Source organism: Epinephelus fuscoguttatus, linkage group LG10 (assembly GCF_011397635.1).
Source record: "Epinephelus fuscoguttatus linkage group LG10, E.fuscoguttatus.final_Chr_v1".
Taxonomy (NCBI): domain Eukaryota; kingdom Metazoa; phylum Chordata; class Actinopteri; order Perciformes; family Serranidae; genus Epinephelus; species Epinephelus fuscoguttatus.
The window spans coordinates 36,081,430-36,103,229 of NC_064761.1; the positions used below are offsets into that span (position 1 = coordinate 36,081,430).

General features: G+C 42.0%; 1 protein-coding gene and 2 long non-coding RNA genes across 11 annotated transcripts in view; 2 read left to right on the top strand and 1 right to left on the bottom strand.

The window, feature by feature from the left end:
• evi5b (ecotropic viral integration site 5b) overlaps positions 1-21,800 on the bottom strand; it is a 43,005-nt gene that overhangs the window by 14,811 nt on the left and 6,394 nt on the right. For 2 of the 6 annotated variants that reach the window (XM_049588487.1, XM_049588489.1), the window contains exons 2-14: positions 15,977-16,209; positions 10,279-10,468; positions 6,370-6,594; positions 6,108-6,182; positions 5,870-5,995; positions 5,615-5,758; positions 4,620-4,709; positions 4,246-4,343; positions 3,978-4,038; positions 3,838-3,891; positions 1,466-1,498; positions 959-1,111; positions 1-132 (exon numbers count right to left, since the gene is read on the bottom strand). In XM_049588487.1, coding sequence (XP_049444444.1) covers positions 1-132; positions 959-1,111; positions 1,466-1,498; positions 3,838-3,891; positions 3,978-4,038; positions 4,246-4,343; positions 4,620-4,709; positions 5,615-5,758; positions 5,870-5,995; positions 6,108-6,182; positions 6,370-6,594; positions 10,279-10,468; positions 15,977-16,209 — 1,614 coding nt within the window. Of the gene's footprint in view, positions 133-958; positions 1,112-1,465; positions 1,499-3,837; positions 3,892-3,977; positions 4,039-4,245; positions 4,344-4,619; positions 4,710-5,614; positions 5,759-5,869; positions 5,996-6,107; positions 6,183-6,369; positions 6,595-10,278; positions 10,469-12,781; positions 12,935-15,976; positions 16,210-18,028; positions 18,284-21,800 lie in introns of those variants that run through there. The other 4 variants (XM_049588490.1, XM_049588493.1, XM_049588488.1 and 1 more) reach the window with 4 other exon arrangements.
• LOC125896145 (uncharacterized) lies at positions 55-6,446 on the top strand. Its single transcript, XR_007450245.1, has 3 exons — positions 55-150; positions 6,085-6,205; positions 6,315-6,446. It is a non-coding gene; the product is annotated as an uncharacterized LOC125896145 (long non-coding RNA).
• LOC125896144 (uncharacterized) overlaps positions 6,435-21,800 on the top strand; it is a 24,234-nt gene continuing 8,868 nt past the window's right edge. For 2 of the 4 annotated variants that reach the window (XR_007450243.1, XR_007450244.1), the window contains exons 1-4: positions 6,435-6,567; positions 10,342-10,481; positions 17,106-17,208; positions 17,744-17,935. This is a non-coding gene — a long non-coding RNA (uncharacterized LOC125896144). Of the gene's footprint in view, positions 6,568-10,341; positions 10,482-16,906; positions 16,956-17,105; positions 17,209-17,743; positions 17,936-21,025; positions 21,188-21,800 lie in introns of all 4 variants that reach the window. The other 2 variants (XR_007450242.1, XR_007450241.1) reach the window with 2 other exon arrangements.

Consider the following 21,800-nt stretch of genomic DNA (forward strand, 5'->3'; position numbering starts at 1 on the left):
CTTTTCCATATCCAGGATCTTGTCTTGCATCTCCTTGAGAGCACACTGAGACTCCGCCTCCTTCAGCCTGGCCTGCACGAGCTCTCTCTCCAGCTGCAGGACGGACTCCTCAGAGTACCGAGGGGCTCCCTTCTACAACAGGACACGTGTGTGAGTACAGACGGCAACAAAGAGCTACAAAGTTGAGGCCTTTGTGTCTATGATTTTCAAAATACTCAAACTCCAGTAATGTAAACCAGGATCCCAATATAATTCCAGTCCATCTAATGTGCTCTGCTCTGTTCTCAGTCTTTTGCACAAACAAAAAAACACCTCAATGCCTCTTCACTCTTCATTACAAAGAATTCAACCTGAATTGCAGCGGACACCATCCATTTTGCCTTTTCACTTTCACATAAATAATTCATGAGAAGCACGACAGCAAATTATGTAAAACATTGTAATGCCTGCACATTATCATCTGCAATCCAACCATCAATAATTAAGGATGTTAGGGCAATAGATGTGCAACGAGAGGATTCTGTGAACAGGGTGCCACGTGTGAAATCGACCAGCTTGTGAGACAACTGCTTACAAATTCATGAATACATTTCTGAGGATGCAGGAGCCTGTAAATGGCGGCTGAACTGTGTCATACTGCGTGTCCCAATTTGAATTCATGCATGCTGAATCAGATCATTACCCAAAGCTGGTGTGCAAAGTGAGAAAAGCAACGCTCTGCTGCTACTTCTGTTGCTAGGCAATACGTGTTGACAAGGCAGGAGGGGTGGGGTGACACACTTGAACTTCAATGAAACACATTTCTACTGGCCCAGGTTTCATCTTAACACACCATGTAGTCTTGAAATGGTAAGTCTGAGGTTTCAGTGAGAAACATCCTTGTGTCAACACCACAGCTCCTGTCACAGGATCTGTGCCGGTGCAACCTGCCAGCTGGGGACTCTGTGGCCCTCCTTACCGCATGCGGCTGCTGCTGCTGCTGGAGCTGCCTGATGGTTGTCTTGGCCTGCTCCAGCTGAGCACTGGCCTCCTCGCTCTGCTGTTTGACTGTGGCCAGCTCCCGCTTGACCAGGTAGTTCTCCTCTGCCTCCTGAGCTCGAGTCACTTGTCCCTTGGGACATAAACCAACCGAGGAGGGGTGGCGTGAGCACGACAAGAAGTGGGACGAGAGGGCGTGATGGGTAGGCAAATCAGAAGAGAGGGTGGGTTTTCTAAGGACATGCTTAACTCTGTGTTTTATATTCTAATTCCTTTGCTTTCTTCAGAATGATTTTTGATTCTGTCACTTTGTCTAACATGCCATAATGTGCTATTTCATGCACTTATTCAACAATTTTACCAGCTACCATAATCATTACTGTGTCCTTCACTGTGCTGATCATAAGCATGCAATGCTACAGAGAGAGAAGGAAAAAAAGAAGGTTCAACTTATGTAAAAGGGGTAAAGAGAAAATGAGGAGTATACCTGGATCAATCTATCTGCCAAGGAAGCACTTTCCTACAAAACAGAAATATCGACAAGAGACAGCAGAGAGAGAGACACAATCCAGAGGACAGTTAAAAGCACACAAAAAGAACAATTGATTGTTTAAGAAAAGAAATGCAATGTTCATTTCCCATCCAGAGATATATTTGTTTACAGGCTGCAGAATCATGTTTATATTCAGGGCTAGAAAAGGAACATTGCATGCAGGTGTGGTCAAAGAGGTGCAAATATGCACACACATAGATGCTGGTGACAAAGTGAAAAATGAGGCGGTGCTGGTAACAGTGACAGGTTTCAGACAGGAAGAAGAAGGACAGGACGGGCTCTAGAAGTAGCAGAGGGTGAAATGTAGAACAACAGTGTTAAGGAGCTGCGTGTTGTTTTAACTGAACAGGAGCTCTGGGCTTTCATGTGGTTAATCTAAGCTCTTGAACAGTTCCGGTTAGTGAAGAGCTAAAAGGTCCTGGGAGTGATGTGACAGAGCAGCAGCCTCGAGCTGGTTCGAAGTAACGGACTCATTCAGACCACAGTGATCGTCCCTGCAGGCAGACGCGCCATAGCCCTCTCTACCCGTGGCAGACCTCATGCATGGCGCCACGAAAAGGTGCAGAATGATACAACAATGCTTTGTATCGACTTGAACAGCATCAAGCAGCCACTTTCACATTCCACACAGGCTCGTTACAGTCTCTGCTTCAGTTAGTGTCTGTTATTGGAGCCACGCAGACAGTCACCATGACACCAAGGCAACGTCAAGTCCAAAATCTGCCTTCTGTATCTGACTGGAACTTGAGCCATACTGTACCAGTCAACCAGTGATGGTTTATCATGTAGACGGACTTTCAACTAACAGAGCCCAGTTAGTGAAAGACAAGACTCCTTCATTAAAGGGATAGTTCAGATCTTTGGAAGTGGGATTGGAGAAGCAGTCGGAAGCACCACCACGAAAGCTAAGAAATGTTCTGCTGTGGACGGGGCAGCAGCAAAATGTATTTTAGCCACTGAAAAAAGCAAAATCAGTTTAAGTGAAAGCAATATTGAGGACATTTTGATCGCTGACAGAGAAGCTGTTAGTGCAGGACTCTCGATGTAAATTGGTCTAACGTTGGGAAAATACACATCGGCAGGTCTGCGTTCTCCAAGTCTGGTGTACAAAATGTCTGTGTCGTCAGTGTGCTGCATTTTTATAAACTATGATCATCTGGTCGCATATCTCGCTGCGTCCAGGCTCTGTCTCACCCCCTCTTCCTCTCCTTGCAGTCCTCGTACTCTTACAACTGAAGCTGCAACAAGTAAGTACTACTAGGCTACTATCAGCAGAATACCACCATAAGAAAATGCTGGGTGTTTTTGCAACTTGAATTTACAACTTAACTGAGTCGAACTTAACTAATATCTGCTCTTTTAAGTTCGACTCAGCGACTCTCACTCACCGAAGCAGCAGCTTCTGTCTCTTAGTTTCGCCCCTCCTGGACTTTTGTCAAGAGCATACACTCTAAAACACTGTTACTAATAAATTGCGAAGCTGAGCAAGAGCAGTGTGCAGGATTTTCTGTTCAAAGATTCTAGTAATATTTTCCAATGCACCTGCATCTGAGACAGCTGGATGTGTGAATACCTTTCTTCAAACTATTTTCACGCTGTAAAATATTTAAAAAGAAGATAAAAACGACTCATGTGCCGGTACGACCACCTGAGGAACTTAGCAGCACCAGTGCTACCAGTGGGGAATGTTAATCAAGAGCCCTGTGTTAACTGCTTCAGTTTCCCCATTTAGGCTCTCGTCAAAGCCACCAGGCTCCACTGATGAAAACATTAATTTAAGCTGAACACAGAAGCTGCTGGACTACTGCTGCCTTTATTAGTTCCTTTGTTTGTGTTGTTGTGTGACTTTGGTGAATCTGAACTAACCCTTTAAAACACTTAAAAAACAAACTAACTGATCAAGGCAGCAGTAGACCAGCAACTCCGTGTCCTGTGAGGTTAAATTACTGTTTTTGTTAGTGGAGTAAAGCTTAAATGCCCTGTCAGCAAGGTTTGTCTGAGGTGAAGTGGTGAAACCATTCTTAATACGCATACACTTAAACTGATATTGATAGTTTTAGGTGGCTTACATGTTTTGCTGCTGCGCCCGTCCACAGCAGTTCATTGCTTAGCTTCAGTGGCGGATGCCCATCCATCATCCACTATAACACACTGACTGTAGATAAGTACCACTTCAAAAGATCCAAACTACCCTTTTAAGAAGAGATTCATGATGTGTGAGCATACACAGCTGGATGGGTTAATGTAATGTAATGTAATGGTTAGTGTGGTGACGGAGCACCTGTGACAAACACTGCTGCACTCACTTTCTCTAGTGTGTCTATCCTCTGCTTCAGGAGCCTGTTCTCTGTGCGCAGCCGCTGCAGACAAGAAATTACAAAAAAAATCCACATGAAACAAAATAGTGGAGCCTTCAGAACATTTCATTAAAAAAATCTCCACACACCTTTATTTCCACCTGCTCCTCCATCTCTTTAGTTTTGATTGTAGTGTAATCTTTTTCTAACCTGAAACCAATTCACAGGCAGTCAGTAAAGACAAGAATATTAATGGAACATAGGAATAGAAAACATAACATTTTTTAGTGTGAATTGGGGTAATGAAAAAGCAGTAGCAATAAAACAAGGCAAGAAAAAGTTATGAAATCTGAAAAAAAATTCAGATCATTTTGCAAAACACCTTTGGGAAAAAGATGAACTGAGAGTTGTGCTTACTTTTTCATCTTCTTGGCATTGTATTTAACTTGATAAGCAGCTTGGATGACCTTATCTGGTCCACTGTCGAGCTGGTGTGGGATGACCTTCTGAAAGTGCTGCAGCACAGTGAGGAAACAAAGCCGGAGTTAAGTGCCACACACCCAGAAACCAGCTACTGTCAAACAACTATGCAACCTGATTTCTTTGTCAGGCGTTCTTCTAACCTCACAGCACTACATCAAATGTCAGTATTACACAGGTACGGGCTGGGAGGACACACTTATCAATTATCTGGGTGTGGTGGAGGTTCCTCCCTTGAGTGTGCTGCACAGTTTAGACCAGAAATCTGACCTGTTTGAGCGACAAGTTATGTGTAGGTCATGGTGATTTACCTGTAACATTCCCTCCATGTCAAGCTGGATGAGTTCGGTCTGGTTCATCTGAAGGATGGCCAGTCCCACACGGAAAACTATCTCCAGACCCTGGAGAAAGAGATCAACAATAATCACTGAGGAGTCTCTTAAAGGAATTAAATGTTCAGTGTGCAGTGAAATCTCTTCTGAAGTGGACTGAGAATTTGTTACAACAGGTCACAAGAGAGAGATGAAACGTCTCACAATAATTATTAACCGTGGACTGTAGTGTTTTGTTTTCTCCAACAGGTGGTGCTAATGGATAACCTTTTCATAGTAGTCAACTTAAAATAATCTTTAACTGCAGTCATTCTCAAAGCAGTAACCTTACATCTTCTCTAAGTGGAAACTTTAGCGCAGTGATTTACTGTTCCTTTTTTAGATTTCACATCTGCATTTTAAATGTGTCTGAGGCGTAACTATTAAATGTTGACTGTAGTGTTTTAGCCACAGTGACAGTGAGTGCAACAGCAGAATAATCACAGACAAGCCAAAGTAAAAAACGTATGTACTGATATATGTATTGATAGATATTTCTGACAATGCAACAAGAGTCAAAGACAAAGTTTTTCTTCTAGAGAGTGAACAGAAGAGAAATATGTTTAAAAATACAAACGAGGGCTGCTGTTAAAGATTAAGTTTATTACTGATTATTCTTTAGATAATTTTCACTTTTAATCGATTAATCGTTTGGTCTACAAAACAACAGTTAGTCTACATTTTGCTAACAGCTAATAAAAGATGGATAAATGAATGAAATAATATCAGATGTTCATGGCAATTAAGATCTCACAAATTAAAATTTAAGACTATTTAATGACTATTTAAGGCTTAATATTTATAACATTTAAGACATTTTTAAAGAAGTACAGACACCCTGAATGATCGATTAATTGACTAGTCGTTGCAGCTCAAATACAAATTCTTTACAGACCGACACATTTCAGTAGATATGATATCTCCCTTTAACTGACCTCACACATGAAGATGTCAAAGATCCTCGTGGCGACGGGCAGAGGGAAGGAGGTGAGGAAGATGGTGAGGAACCAGGAGGAGGCATACATGGAAGTGTGAAAGCTCTGAGCCTGGAAATGCATGTGCAGCTCTGGGAGGTGCTCCTGCAGAGGCAAAAATAACACAGATTCACACCATTACCACATGACTACATGTTGACAAACTGTCATCACTTCGCGATGCAGCAGGTTTAAAACCAAGTATGAGGCGTCTACCTGGATCATGGACTCAAACTGGTACATGCAGAGTCCCAGCTCAGCCATACTGGGTTTGAAGAGCTCTCGTAATCTGTAGTCTTGCATCAACTTCACAAACACACAGAAAGCCTCCTCTTCTGGCATCTACAAAATAACAGGATGAAATCAAACCCCACTAAAACATGTCAAACTGTTTGCTGGAAGCTGGTGAATTAGTGTGTCTGTGTGCACAGGTGGTGGAGTTTTTGATTATTACCTGCATGAGGAGCAGTCCAACAATGAACGCACTCCCTTGACAATAGCCAACCTCCCGGTCAACCAGAGAGTATGCCTGAGGTGACAGAAAAGCTTTGGGTGAGTCTCAGTGGTGGCTGCACACACTTCATCATGGATTTACTCTACTTGCAGTTTTTATCCAGAGACTACTGTTAAAGCCAAACCTCTTTTTGTTTTATGTACACAGGATTATCAGCTGATCTGCATGCACTCAGGTTCCTCAAACACTAACGGAGACTTGCCTTCATGACATTGAAGAGCACTTCCTGGCCCAAGCTGTCTTTCTCCTTGAAGAATTCGTGTTCGGGATAAGTGCGGGCGATGTCTCTGCGAATCAGCTTCTCGCAGGGCGACGTCATCTTCAGGAGCTCCGAGTACTGATCCTTGATGGGCATATTCTGGGCATTACACAACAGCTGCCACACGATTGCCCGAAAGTGGTGAGGAATCCCTTTTCTGACGAGATCCTGTGAAAAAAGAAAAGATGCTTCGTGAAATTGATGTTAATCTTGCTGTATTTTAAAGACATTAATGAGGAATTTAAACAGGCATCTTCGTTCCTTTTTTTAACATGGACAACAGCGTAAGAGAGTAAAGGTCTTTTCACATCAAACATGAATATTTGGTGCTAATAAATCTACCACGTCGTCAAACAATTCAAGCCCATCTATCCCTGAGTCTATACACACAAAATCTGAAACTTTGTTTTTGTGACTTCTGCAAATTCCAGATGCAGATAAAAACAATTAATAAAGTAAAGACATCTGCTCACGCGATCAGTTAATTCGGAAGTCAGTGTCATAATTCTCTTCAAAATAGTGTCCTCTTTGACAAATAAAGGAACGATTATAAAGACAAGAATATAATATGAGGAGGTGAAGCACTTAATTTTCAGTGGAACGCAGAGAATGCAAATATTGCACTGTCAGACTTGGTGTGAAAAGTTTGAATGCGAAAATGTTGTAAATGAGTATTCCATATTTTTGTTTCATGTGTGGTGTGAAAATGCCTTTAAAAAAAACACATCGCTTTCCTGTGGATAAAAAGAACAGACACTTGCATTTCTTCCAACAGGATGCAGCCGCGGGCATGCTTTGTGCTCTCATATTTATTTTCCCATTTCAGCGCAGTGTGTGTCTCGTAACTTATAATAATAGATTCTCACTGACAAATATAATCTTGTCAGTGAGGCAGTCTGTAGTGCGATTTGTTTCCATATATTACTGCTGATACAATTTGATTAAGCAATTTCCTGTGCTGACAGGGAACACTCGTCTTTCCTGCTGTTATGTGATCGTGTGTGTGTGTGTGTGCGCGCATCTGGTCAGTGCAGGGTGCATCTGGAGCAGAGGTCCACCCACACAGGCTTTCAGCAGGGGATCCCTCTCCCCTCTTCGAGGTTAGACAAGACAAACCAAGCTTTGTGCTGAAACAATGCACCGCCTCATATCTTCACTGTGTCTGACAGAAAGCTGCTTTCTGAGGCGAACCACAACGTCAACCACCCTTTTGTATTCCCACGGCCTGTGACAGGCTCCAACATAGATATCAGGAAAATCATCAATGATTTTAATGTTCCGTGTTTTGCAGAAATTTAAATCAAATGTAACTTGATATTTACCAAGATCAAACTAAACGTGTGTCTCCTTCTCAGCAGCAGTAGTGGGTCTTGATACGCACAAAACATGAACACATCAGGGGTTTTGCTGACACAGGCAGAAAAGCTAACGTTCGCTTCTTTGTGCAACAGAAACTGGGTTTCTCCGTAAGCCGAGGGGAAGAAACCATCAATTTGTGGAGGCCTCAGCAGTTATGATTAACAGCCCAGACGAGCAGCAACCATCTGGTCATTACTACTTCTGTTAAATTACATAACAACACCCATGCATGTTCACAGGTCCTTTGCAACACTTCCCCATTTACCCACGCAATGGCAAGAAAAACAGAAACCCTGCCCATGAAGAAGATGTTTCATGCCATTTGCATATGAGCTTCATCAACAGGTTCATGCAACGTTAATACCATGTCTGCACTTGTTTTTGCATGTAAACGGATTACAGAAAATGTGCTTTAAGTGTGACAGACTATGAGAAAGGCATAATCATAGGTGATGTGCACGCAGTTTTTACTGTCACTTAGTGTAGAGCGGCTGGGCTGTAATTTAAACACTGAATACTGAATGGATTGAAAGCATGTTTCCTGTTATAGTGCAACAATCATCCTGGGATGGTTTGAGGAGCGTTCAGGTGACATTAATACCTGGTTACCAAAACTAAACACACCTTCAAACTGTTAATGTACATGAGGAAACTAGAAGAGTGCACTGAGTAGATGCAGAGCTCTGCCATGTGTGTCTGGGGAGCATGTGGGTGGGGAACAGGTTGTGCAGGACAGGCTGTGTGTACAGCATGTGTGCATGAGAGTAGTGGGATGGTGGGGAGACAATATGCAGGTTACATCATCAAGGTGTAACCAGAACAGGCCAGCTGTATGGAGACAAACCTTGGACACAGTGTACAATAAAACCCCTCCCTAAATCCCTCCCCACTCCCAACAAACAGAGGAGCTGAATGAATCTCACAGGGATTCATTCATCTTTTATTGTACCTTATGTTAGTGGATCATGACATATCGGGCATGGAATTAATTTGCAGATACTCTAGTTCAAATAGAGACTCTTTTATGTCAAACGCCGAAATGTGGCCTGCAACAGACTAGGTAAGGTTTGTCTTCAGCCAAGTTGATTCCAGAACACTCTTTTGCTGCATGATTTTGCAGATCACCTGTGGCTTTTTCTGGCTAGTTAAGAGGAGTGACGAGTCAGCGGTCAATGACGATATAAAAAAGGTAATAAAACAGGTTTTTAAAAATCTTGTGTCGCCACAACCAAAAGAGGTCCTTGAGCTTATAGTCATAATTATGTACAAAAAATATTAAGGCCCAGACACACCAAACCGATATCAAAGTATCAAACCATTGGCGACAAATGCCAACTGTTGAGTCACCTCACGACTTCTGTGTGTCGGCAAAAATGTTGCACCTTAAAACCCCGTATAGACTTTAGCCAACAGCCAACCAGCATGTACATTCTGCGCCTCATGAGGAAATAACTCTCCGTGTCAACAGGTAGCGGTAGTCTGTATTCGTTATCAAAAAGGGAACTTAACTTTAGTTGTTTGTTTACTTTCCTCACTTCCGTTGATCTTCTCATGCACTGCTAATCAGAGTGATTTCAGGAGCTCTGCCATCTCTGACGCCGATTCAACATGCTGAATCGGCTGGGGAAAAAAAAGCCAACAAGGGCCAGCTAGTGCCAACAGTGCAGGACACACTGCCAAAACTAGGGTGACAGACTCTCACTGATGGCCCAGCTTTGACCGACAGCTGGCCGGCTTGGTGTGTTAGAGCCCTTAGGCTGATAGGTCCAGTAGTATGTGAGATTAGCTGTGAACAGACAGATACACACACAACCAAATGCATGGCTTATGCCTGGCAGAGATAACTACGGGTTCCTTGCTGAGTCACTGCCATAATTTGTGCCTGTTATCAGACTGTTATCCAACAAAGTACTTAACAGGGGTTTCTATTTTTCCACTGTACACGTGCAGTTTAATTCAAACTGCCACTGACAGTGACTGGGCGCAGGGTTATCACAAGACCTCAAAGAGTAACCGTAGAAAAAAAGCAACCTAAAATTAGCTTCAAATGTCAAGAACTAAAACAAGCTCAAGGACAACACTACAGTATCAACTAGAACAAAGATAGCCTTAGGAATCATTTCTGGACCGAGTAAACATTCTAACAGATATGGCCATTGTAGCATTCAGGCTAAAGCTTGATACGAATGCCTGAGAAACATATGTATCACGAGAGAGACCGTGTAACCCAGATTTTAGCTTCCTGATAAAGCTTAAAGCCATTTCCATCCAGAAACAATATCATTGGAGCTCCTGTTATTCTTGTCAAATGGGCAATTTATGAAAAAAGCAGAAAAAAATAAATGCATTCATAATACTGCAGCTCCATGACTGCCTTAACCTTGTTTGTAGCAGCAGGTCAGATGTGTCTCAGTAAGCTTTTAATGCAGTCATGTTCCAGTAAGCTCTTAAGCAGGTCTGCACGAGACTCGGCTGTCACTTCACAGGTCTCACCTTGAGCTGCTTCTCCTTCTTCTTGCGTACATCCTCCCACTCATTGACGATTCGTCCCCACAGGATCCAAGAGTCCTCCTCGAGGTGGGAGAGGTTGGAGGAGGCAGAGGAGCTGGACACCAGGGAGGAGCCACTGTTTCGTCTGGAGCCATTCATGGAGCGCAGCGACTTGCTGTCTGTCTCCAGCAGCCTGTCGTAAAGAGGTGGGATGTACTGTTAACACTGTATACAGACACAGCAACATGTTTGTTTTATTTTTAAGTCCACTACCAAGAAAGTTTGTTTCGATCAATTATCAAAATTCAAGGGTCTCATCTCAAATGACACTGCTAAAGAATGGGGGAGACAAAATTCCACACTCCAGCTTTAAGAATGGACTAAAATAAAACATTCCTTTAAAAAAAAAAACAAAACCAAAAAACAACGAAATCTTTTGCTAGAACCAACTAAAAGATACTAAGTTAAAGACACTGTACGTTAAATTCAGCCAATGCAAGAACAGGCAGTCCACACATTCTGAAGACACCATATGTCAAACTAAAATCATTATAAAACAAGCAAGTTTGAACTTTACAGTTCCAAGAACTTGACATGTAACACAAACCTTGAAAACATTATAGTCAAAACACTTTAAGTGGAAATATTCTGGTGCAGCAATGCTTCTCGTTTTCTGAAGCTTGTAACTTGCACCAAATGAGCCACACATTGAAAGAATCACTACTTTATAACAGTTTTCACGCCTGTTTGACATCCAAACAAGAGCGAGGAGTTGTGACTGCACTGCTTTCCCCTCCCCAGTCTTCACACCTTAACACTACTGAAGAGCTTCAGCAAAACTGAAAGAGACAAAAACATCACCAGGCATGCATGGATGTGCTGGACGAGCACATGGGTGCTAATATGAGTCCTTGTACTCTACTAAATCAGTGCTAAGCAATGTGCAAGCTGCGACTGTGGCAAACAGACAAACCACATCCAGTGTTGAAATCAAAGCCGCTAACATTTTGAGGGTAGTGCTAAAAATGGAGACCTCATTTAAAAAGCCACTCTGCACTGATGTGTTACAGCTTTGTGCCTGTAAAATAACCCAAAGCATTCTCCAGATCAGTCAAGTCTAAAAGTTCACATCTGATTGAAGGAGCTTTAAGTGGCTTAAAGGCAGAGCTTTAATTGTGTACCTGCACTGGTGCATTTAACTTTTAAAATTACATGCACCATATTTTTTACCTGCACCATTTGCTATATTTGTCCGTCTTTCTCAGCACCAAATATTTATTCAATTCCTGAGTTTTAAAGTGAGAATATTTTCAGTGTGTCACAATGTCATTTAAGCTGACTTTCCCTCAGACTACCTATGGTTATAGTCAAGGACATTTTGATCAGAAATCCATCTCTGCCAATGGTTTTATATCACTTTAGGACTTATTTACTGACAGTTAAATGTTTAACATTACAGCTGAAATGTAAGTCTTCCTTCACCCCTCTTGGTCACTCCAGGTGCCGGCGCTGTAACAGCACTAATAGACATGCATCATGCATCGTGTACCAGGCGGCGGCTGGTTTGACCGGGTTTTAGCAGCACAGTGCAGCTGTTGCACTGTGCTGCTCTGTCTTGTCCGTCTGTGCAATGTCAGTGTCCTCTTTTGTGCCACAGTGTTATTCGTTATAAATTTGTTTTTCATTGTGTAAGAAAATGGACGTGTGGCATAGGAGCATGTTATCAACAGTTATGTGCAGTGGTGCATGTAGAGCTGAAAATCCTGTGTGCACTGAAAGCTCAAGCAATGCGTTTTTCAGCTGGTTAATCTTGTACTGTATCACTCTTGTCAGTTTGTCACTAGAGTTACTAACAGTAACCCAATCAAGGATCAGTATGCAGAGAAAAGAAGCTGTGACTCCCAACCTGTGCAGTCATGAGGAGCTCATGACAGACACACAAAGGCTCAGACACCTGATCTCGGAAAAAGGCCCAGGCCTCTCCAGTGGAGCCTGTGACGTCACTGAGGGTGCTCCCAGAATGGCTAGGGTTACAGCCAAATTTGGGTTGTGTGGGAGGGAGGCAGTGAAATGGACGACAAAGAACGACCAGCCTGCAACTGAGCTTCTTCACTTGTATTCAGCTCTAATGTAGAGCTGGACAAAAACATCTTATAGCTAGAATTTGGCAACAATTTCCAGTTTTTCATGGGTTTTAGTTCGTCCATCACAAACAGTCATACACACTGCACTAACAGGCTGCGTTACACATGAACATGAACATACTTAGACCCCTGCTAATAATTCACTAGTAGTCAAACACAAGTCTGAGCTTTACAAATACAAAACTAAAAAAATACTGCAAAGAATTAGTTTTAGTCAAGCAATATTTGCAGTAAATAAAAGGAAATCTTCCATAAAATCTTGAGCTAGGACAAAAAGCATAAAGTGTGACTGTTAAGAATGTCACCATGTCTTCAATTTGTACTTAATTACAGCAGGAGCCTAAAAATACTGTAAACCTTACCAAGATAAACTCATGATGTACTCCTCATGTCTCTGGTTTCTATGAATTCTGGAACAAAGGCATGTCTGATTTACAGATTGTAGCAGCCAGCGAAGGACGTCCTCGTCTATGTGGCTCTATTGAACAAGCACTTGTGCTTTTATCTGCTCTGTAGGGTACAAAGGCCTCACCAGATACACGAACACCCGGTACGCATGCACAGGATGCATCATGGTATCTGTCAAAGTCCTTCCTCCTGTTGCTGCACTTGTAAAGGCCTTAGTGACAACATGATAAAATCTGGGTGTTTGGTAGGTGTCAGTGTGTTTCTACAGGATGGTTTACAAAAAAAGAGACTGCATTGTCATTCAGAAGCAAAGCGTGGCAGCAGAGACATGTGAAATGACTTGTGAAAGGGCCCAGCTGTGTGTTGGGGTGGAGGCAGGGGTCAAAGGGCAGATGAACTATGAGCCCCTTGATACGCTGGCTTCTGTTCACCAGATGGGAGTCTGCTCAGAGCTTCACAAAGGAAATTAGGGAGAAAATTAAACATTTCCCGAGTTGGTTTTGATCTGCCCTAATGAGGGAAACCATCACAAGTGTCGCTTGGCATTCTGGAGCTGTAGCTGTTGTGGGCGTACCGATGAGTCACCGACCTCGGCATTCAACAGGGCTTTGTCGACTCATTCGCTGGAGTTAACTGTGACACATCCCGAACTCTGAACTGCACACTTGGTTTCCATGCTAACACACAAGGCACTAGCCATGGGTGAGAGTCACAACGGAGGAAGAATTCACAAAGTTGGCGACGGAGAGGGGTTGCGTCACCCTCTAATGGTACTCAGATCTGATGTGAACAAGGGCACCTCAGGAGAAGCACACAGAATACATCTCAATTTACAAAAGACTGATACAGAGACATACATAGTCAACAGTTGTGTGACATCTGCATAAAATTAAGAGCTCAACAAATAAGCATGTTATGACTTACATTTCTTAGGGCTGTACCCAACACAGAATGATGTCAACTGAAAGTTGTTTGATATAAATACTTCACTACTCAAGCCTTTTATTCCATACAGAGTTTGAGCTGGGTTTGGCGGAACGTTCACGTCATATAGTAAAGAAGCCAAGTTAGCCCTCTTAACTAACTGCATTACCAATGGATGATAGATAACAACGGAGAAGAAATGCTGAAAACAGGAGGCGTCTACGACATCTTCTAGTTCTGATCAGTTTTGTTTGGGTAAGTTGATTTGTTTAAATATTTTGACGCTGTGTTCAACCGAGTTGCTGATGAGTTTACACCAGTCCAACCATCTGTTGTTTGTATAGCCTACATTCCGATCATACAGTAACAAACTGTTGTCCAAAACTTGCCGAAGTTGCTGACTTTGCAAGGTGTTCTGGGAAATTTCACCTTCCACTTCACTGAAAGTGTGGGTCGGGGTTCCCTTGGAATCTAGGGCAGGTTTTAAGTGTTGGAAACCACTTCCACTACCTCAGTTCTGTTTTGGAACACCACTAGCCTAAACGTGAACGCGCAGAACGTGCAAGTAGGTATTTCTAGGGGAAATGTGGGTATTGGGACAGGCCCTACCCTCAGTCTGGCTCCACAGCTGCCTGCAATGTGGAAATGCAAATTACTGCTTGACTTTAAGAGTCTCAGTTAGCCGATGGGGTCTCTGACTGATGATTTGAATCTTTGACTTCCCGGGGGCAGCCCTGAGATTCATGGAGATGTTATCATGTTAGTCTTGTTTATCATGTAAACAAGACTGAACTGAACTCCAACAAGTTCTGGTTCCTGCTCTAAGATGAAGGTTTACTGACTTATCAATCAACCATTCTGCTTAGTCCAGTATATCAAAAGTAACCAAAAATAAAATTTACAACCACAACTGCTCAACATCATCAGTAGGTTTCTGCAAATTCTGGCCCCTATCAGAGATGTAATTATTTCAACCTTTCTCTTTCACTCTCTCTCTATAAGCTGCAGTGTGTGCAGTCTATCCCACATCTTAACCTTTATATCTTGTCCTGGGTACTGTTAAGCCAATGGATAAGACCGTCTCAAACCAGGCCATAGCCAAATGAGCAATCAGACACACAGCGAGAACATTTCCAAACAAGTCTCAGTCTACACGCTCTGAGCTTCTTCCCCTTAACACTGCATCCAGGATACCAAGGGCCAGGTTAAACACCCTTAAACCACAAACCAGCACAATGACAAAAAGCAGACAATCCCTCAAAGAACAAACCTCGAAATCTCAAGGGCTAAACCCCAAAAAGACCAAAATCGTCCAAAACCAAACAAACTGGAGACTTGTCCTTTAACGATATTTTACTCTTTGAACTCTCCAGCTAACTAGTTGGCATGTCACGACCTGTTGGACGTCACTCTCTGTGTCAGGAGGGGGATGGTGGGGATGTGCAGAATGATTCTACAGCTGTGAAAGTGGTGCAGATGTACAAAGAAAGCAAAGCAGAAATATATTAATAAGATAAACAGACATTTGAAAACTGACAAATATTTGAGGACAACTTTATATAAAAGTTATAAGACACGTAAAAAACAAATTTTATTTTTTCAGTCATTCTTTTTAGTAGTATTATTAGAATTATTTATCAAATCAACAAATAGTTAAACAAAATTGTAGGCCAGCAGCAATCATACTTCCTGAGGAAGTTTAACTTGTTTGGGGTGTGACACCCAACAACTCTTGTCACATTTCTGAGCATTGTAATGTGTCTGTTGGTGACAATAACAAGCTGCACGGCATAATGAGTGTCAAGTTATACCACAGGTCATAACCTGTCTAACATTTTCAGTAGGAGGGTGAGTATCCACTCAATCTTCCTTATGCACAGTCCGAGCTGCCTCCCTCAGGACTTGCATTAGGGCTATCAGACTGGGTCAAATTGTTATGCCCTGTGCTAAATTCTTACTCACTAGTTGATGTCTGAAGCAAAGAATACAGGGTTTAGTTTCTATACTAATGAGGTAGATGGTCACACTGAGCAGTGATGATGTGTTCAACATTCAGTACAGTCCTGCTTATGAGTGTCTGCCAATTAGTCAGACTATCCCAGTGTAACTACCGTACACATGGTATCGAGCCAGCCTTTGAACAAAGTCTAGACGCTACCAAACAACCACCGATCAAACACTGTTAAGCTGATGGGCGGGAGAAGCTTATGAGCCAGACTACTTACCTGTTCTGCTCCTCCAGCTTGGCAAGCAGCTCCACATCGTCTGGACTGAGCTGCGCCGGCGAGGATGGGGAGAGGGCAGGCGAGGACAGAGACGTAGAAGAGGAGGTGGTAGTGGTCTGCAGGGACGTGGGCGTGGCCACCTGGCTAGCCATCTGACTGACCGTGTGGGACACCGAGTTCTTCACCCATGAGAGAGTAGAACTCAGCTTTCCAGCAACCTTGTCTGTCGCCACCTGTGGAGAATGGAGGATACCGCTTAATTCATTGATAGTGAAGTGTAATCATGCGGCAGGAAGGAAGAGTAAAAGCCACAGTGAGATGTTGATGAAGAGCTGCAGACAACAGACTGTTACTGCACCTCTGCAAACAGCTCACCCCCAACAGGTAAACTTCTTTCACCTGCCCTGCTGTGGAAAAACACATGCAGCAAAAATAATGGGCTTGCAACTGAACATGTAGCCCACGTCTTAGAAAATACTGGGATATATATCGTGTATCGCCATTCAGCCTGAAAATACCGAGATACCGTGAATTTTTGTCCATATCGCCCAGCCCTACCTGCTACTCCAAGTCTTTACATTTTGTAGACTACACTGCTAAATGAAGCTACATGCTAATGTCAGGGAAATATGTTGGGTTCATCCCACTATCCCTCCTTGACTCCTCTATCCTCGATCACTTGACCTGAAAACTGATTGCGACCCACCATCTTAAATAAGGAGCTGAGTCGAGGAGAGAGGAGGACTTTCAGAGGAGGGTAGTGAGAATATCACCATTCATTGGATGGTGCAGCACTGCAGCTGATTAGACTGCTCTGATACATCACAACATCGCCAGAGTTTCACAGACATCTCATTTCCCTAAAGACATATTTCCTCGTTTCCGCTCTCCTCCCATCTAATCCTTGCATCTCCCCCCGTGTCTTACAAGGGTGGAGGAGGAACAGACGCAAGTGGGGGAAACGTGGATGCCAGATAAGGTATTTGGATGAACCCATTAACTTGGTTGCCAATGTTGGAAATCTCTCCCCGATTTCGGATCATATTCCTGCTGGAACATGTCTGATTGTGTTTAGAAGCTTTTATTTGTGATGTTTCACAGGAAAAAGTGCTGCTGTTCTTCTTTACAGTCATTCCCCAGCTGCAATGACGGTATAGACACACCGAGATATGGACAACCCGGAAACACTGACCATTGAGAGCAGACTGGAAACAGAGTGTTTCAGACAGAGGGTGAGTACAGGTACAGGAAAATAAAGTGTTCTTTGACTATTAAAGCCTGTAGACATTTTCTAGTAGAAACCTTAAGTCAAGCATAAACCTGAAAACGAGCATAGTAGGTCCCCTTAAAAACTCTCCCTGTCAATGATGTGATGCTTACATTCTTTATGATGCATTAAATATTTATTTAAACATCATTCCTGCCAGATCTATGACAGCATGGATCCAGCATTAAGTATCAGATGGATCAATACAGCTCCTCAGTTTCAAACTTAGCATCAGCAAATTCATTTGTGGCTTTCTGATACCAAATCAATACTTTAAATGACATGCTTGTCTCCCTGTGCTTTGAGTATGGATTAAATGACAATCACTTACTATTAACTTTCTGTCAGTGCGTTCACTTTAAAAAGCAAGATGTTCTATGCAGATTTTTCAACACATTTCTTTACTGGTAACTCTTCCCATCTGCAGAAGCACAATCTAGTATTTTCTGTCAAATGTAATATACCAGTTTCATTAAGGAGGTGCTTCTTGTTCACCACAGGCCACACAACCACCAGACACCACAATGAATCATCGAGCATTCCGTTACAGTAACCTGCTGACACTTGACAGAGTGATGTAGGTTTTACATTTTGTGGTATACCGCCAACAACAGCATGAAAAACAAGTACTTGGATCGGTGCTCCTTAATAGCCAATCTGCTGTCATCAAAACAAGCCGCTACAGAGAGAATGTAAGTACCTGCTGAACAATACTGATGGTAAAACCAATCCCCTGCACCAACAGTCCATAAAGTGAATGCAGGGCATCTTCTATGCATTCCTACCTGCTATTCCAAATCGTAGCTGCTTATATACTCCATGAGAAAATCCAGTGTGTATCCAAGAGAACACCACAAAAAGAAGGAAAAAACTATCACGTTTGACTGTGAGTGACACGTCCCAACATGACGGTAATCCACCTTTCTGAACCTTCGACCGTTTTAATGACACACTGCCCTGTAGTCATATGCTGATCACACTGTCAGGAAGGGTCAAAGTGCTCCACCTAAGATAGGACTTCTTAAAGTCTCTGTACAACGGGAAGTGGATCTCTGCGCTCAGCGAAAAAACTCTTGCACCTGAGAAAAAACTGACTTTGCCTTTAGTTTCAACCCAACAGGAAGTCTGGATATCAGCCAATCATTTCATGCATCTTATTCCGTAAAAAAAATAATGAGTCATTTCTCTGAGTATCAGTTCTACAGAGGGTCAAAGACAAAGCGGAGAAGGAGAGAAAAACAAAGGAGGTGGAGAAAAAGATTGTGGTAAATGTGGTGATAGGAATGTGCTACAGTACAGACTGAAAATATCTTAGCTAAGGTTTTTTTTTTTTTTAAGCGGCCTGTATTCAGACAGTTTCACTCAGTGACTTTACAGTTACCACACAGCACACAGCAAAGAGGTGAATACTGTTTTAACGTTATTGTTGAATGTCTTTAAATACAATATGATTAAGAATAATGTGAGGTTATGTGGGTTAAACACTAATGATTGGAAGCAGACACTGGCTAAATCCTCAATGGGTAGATCTGGAAAAAAAAGTTTTATTATATCTTTTATTACGGTGAGGTTCAATGGAATCTGTTTGATACTTTAACATGGGATTTTTCCCACACTGACAGATATATAATCCCACAGAGACTGTAAAAATTAGTCCTGACCCACATTCTCTTGTCATTACACTGCAGAGCTTTAAGTTGAAAGCATTTAAACCTGAAACAAATTGTCATGAAATCCTGCATGTCTGCAACCTCCCTAGAGCCAGGCGGCAAAGAAATCACGCTTTGGATGAAGAAGAAATTTTAATTAAATTTCCTCTAAATTTTGAGAAATGTGTGTATGAACTAAGGATCAGACAATATACAGTTCCATGGTAGATCACAGTAAAAAACATTCACAGTAAGATGATTGTGGTGAATTTTTCATTATCGAGATCATCATGTCCAGCAGCACTGAAAGAGACTGCTGGGCAACCAACAATAAAATACACTCTGCAAAAACAGGTGTATTGCATAGTTGAAAAGCCTGGCTTTTTAAGATTGATTGTTTCTTAGTATAAAGGATGTTCACTAAACAAAGATGTGTGTCCTATCTGTGAAAGTGTTTTAACATCAGGGGTGGGCAAAATGGCCCTAAAATAATAATATGGTATTTTTGCAATGATGATATTCTTGACAATATGACAAATTAGTAATATATATAATTAATTTAAGGACATAGAATTGCAACTAAATAAGTGATATAGTTTTACAGTTTGCCTTCAAATATTTAGTAAAACTAAACAAAAATGATCTCTCATTTCTTTAGTTTGTGAACAACAGTAACTCAGAGTGAGATTCAGATTCTGTTACAATATTAATCTACCATTTATTACACATTTAAACAGCTCCCTAATACGAAAAATGTCCCCTGGGATCTATATGTATAAATCAACAGGTGATTTCCTTCTTTTAGCAAAATCCTAAATGATTGAGTTGGGGTTTTTGTCCCACCTGGACCTTTATGCTCTGCCATTTCTCCTCTAATCATCACGCTGTAACCTGTGGAGGTTGTTATGATACCACAACTATTTCACATTACCAAAGGTTCATGACAAAATCACTTGACGACACTGACTCCGGTGTGCGTACAGCGACAGAGCAGAGGGAGAGACACTGTGCTGCTGCCAGGGGAGCCGCTGAATGAGTTCCCTCTGAGTGGTAACTCACTAAAAGAGTCTGAGAAATCTGGGGCTGTTCATAAAACATTCAGGACACCACAGTTTGTTCCACACTACTGAAGCTACTCCCCTTTTTGAAACCACCGCAGAGTCGGTAATAATTTTGCTTTCAGCCGTGCTTGTTGTTGCCATTGGTAACTCAAATCTACTGTGATAAAGACAAAAATGCTAAAAAAAAAAAAATAATAATAAAAAATCAAAGAAAACATATATGTTGGTGAATTATGAATTCACTTACATTATGTATAGTAAAAGCTACTGTATATTATGATGCATGCTCTACCTCTGGGGTCTCCTGGCATTGTGCCTGTGCCCAGTCTATTCTGAAATGGAACAAAACAAGAAGCGGGTACACTGAACTTTTACTGTTTTCATGACAACACCCTGTTCCTGAGCTTTCACTGTGGGGGGCATATTTACTGACCTTCCCAGTACCATGTGGCTCACTGTCTCACACATCACCTATAATTAGACAATTAAAGTGTGATTTATCTATATAACAGATGATCATCTGTCTTTATCTCTGTCTTTTAAGAAAAAGACCTTCATGAGTTAAACTTTTTTTCCCATACAACTCAGTACACTGCTCACACAAACACTAATTCAATGATTGTGAAAACGCAGTTTACCCACTCTGACTGCCATTACCAAAAATAACAGGATCCACACCACTAACGGACACATCCTGCTCCTGCACAGAGCCAGAATATCGATTGGGTGTGTGCAGTGCAACCTGACACAGATGTTGATCAGCACATTTTCCCACTTCAACAGCAGAAAAGTAAAAGCGTACACGGTCATCCAGTTAATTAATACATCCTTTTGTTTGTATTACACAGATCTGACAGAGTATTAGGACATCTAATCTTCCTGACAGACACATTAACCCAGTTATAGATAACTGCATCTAACTGAATTATAAAAATGTAAAAAGGATCAAAAATTAGATATGGGAATATTTAAAAAAGAACAATCTGATTCTGAAAAACTGCGCTCCCCAGTTTGTATCTTACACCAATGTTTCTTCCCCCCTACCCAACTCTTTTTTGCACCACTGATCCAGGCTAGCATTGTGTCTGCAGTCTTCCTCTTTGAGAGCAAAGAAGAAAACATGAGGTTTCTTCACAGACCGACTCCCAATGTGGGACACCATGCAGAACTAAATGGGGGAGAGAAAAGATGACCACGTAGACTAAACACCACGTGGGGCCAAGTGGAGGTTAAGGTCTGGACCTTGCCTTGTTAAAGTGTGCTCTTATTAGGTCTGATTAATGATTAGCCTCATAAATAATGATCTTAGTTAATTTCCTGATTCATAAAACTTCGACAAAACAAACAGCAGTATGATTTATTGCAGCTGTTTTTTTTTATCGCAGATTAAAAACAACCCAAATGCAGCATTCTGGGAGCAAAATGTGATCAGATCTAAAATCAACTTAGTCAGGACAGGGGAAGACCACGCTTTGAGAGATGCCAGTGTCCAGGTGGCCTTAGAATACATTCCTTCTAGCAAGCCCAGCCAACTGAAGCAAGGCGTCCCTATAAATCCTGGATACAGAGATTGTTTCTGCTTTTGTTTGCCAAAGAACTCAAAGGGGGCCCTGAGATGCAGTGCGCATAGCTAATGAAACCCACAGCGAAGCACGAATAAAAAAGCCCCGGCGAAACAACTTCAAGACGATTGGGGAACTGAGAAAGAGCAGAGAAGCATTTCCTTTCTCCTAATTCAAAATGCACGCCACCCAACAGATATCTCAGGGTGCTGTAAAACAGACTCTTAAAAGACCCAGGACAAATGTAAAACTACAAGGTTCAGACTACAAGGTGTTTATCATCGT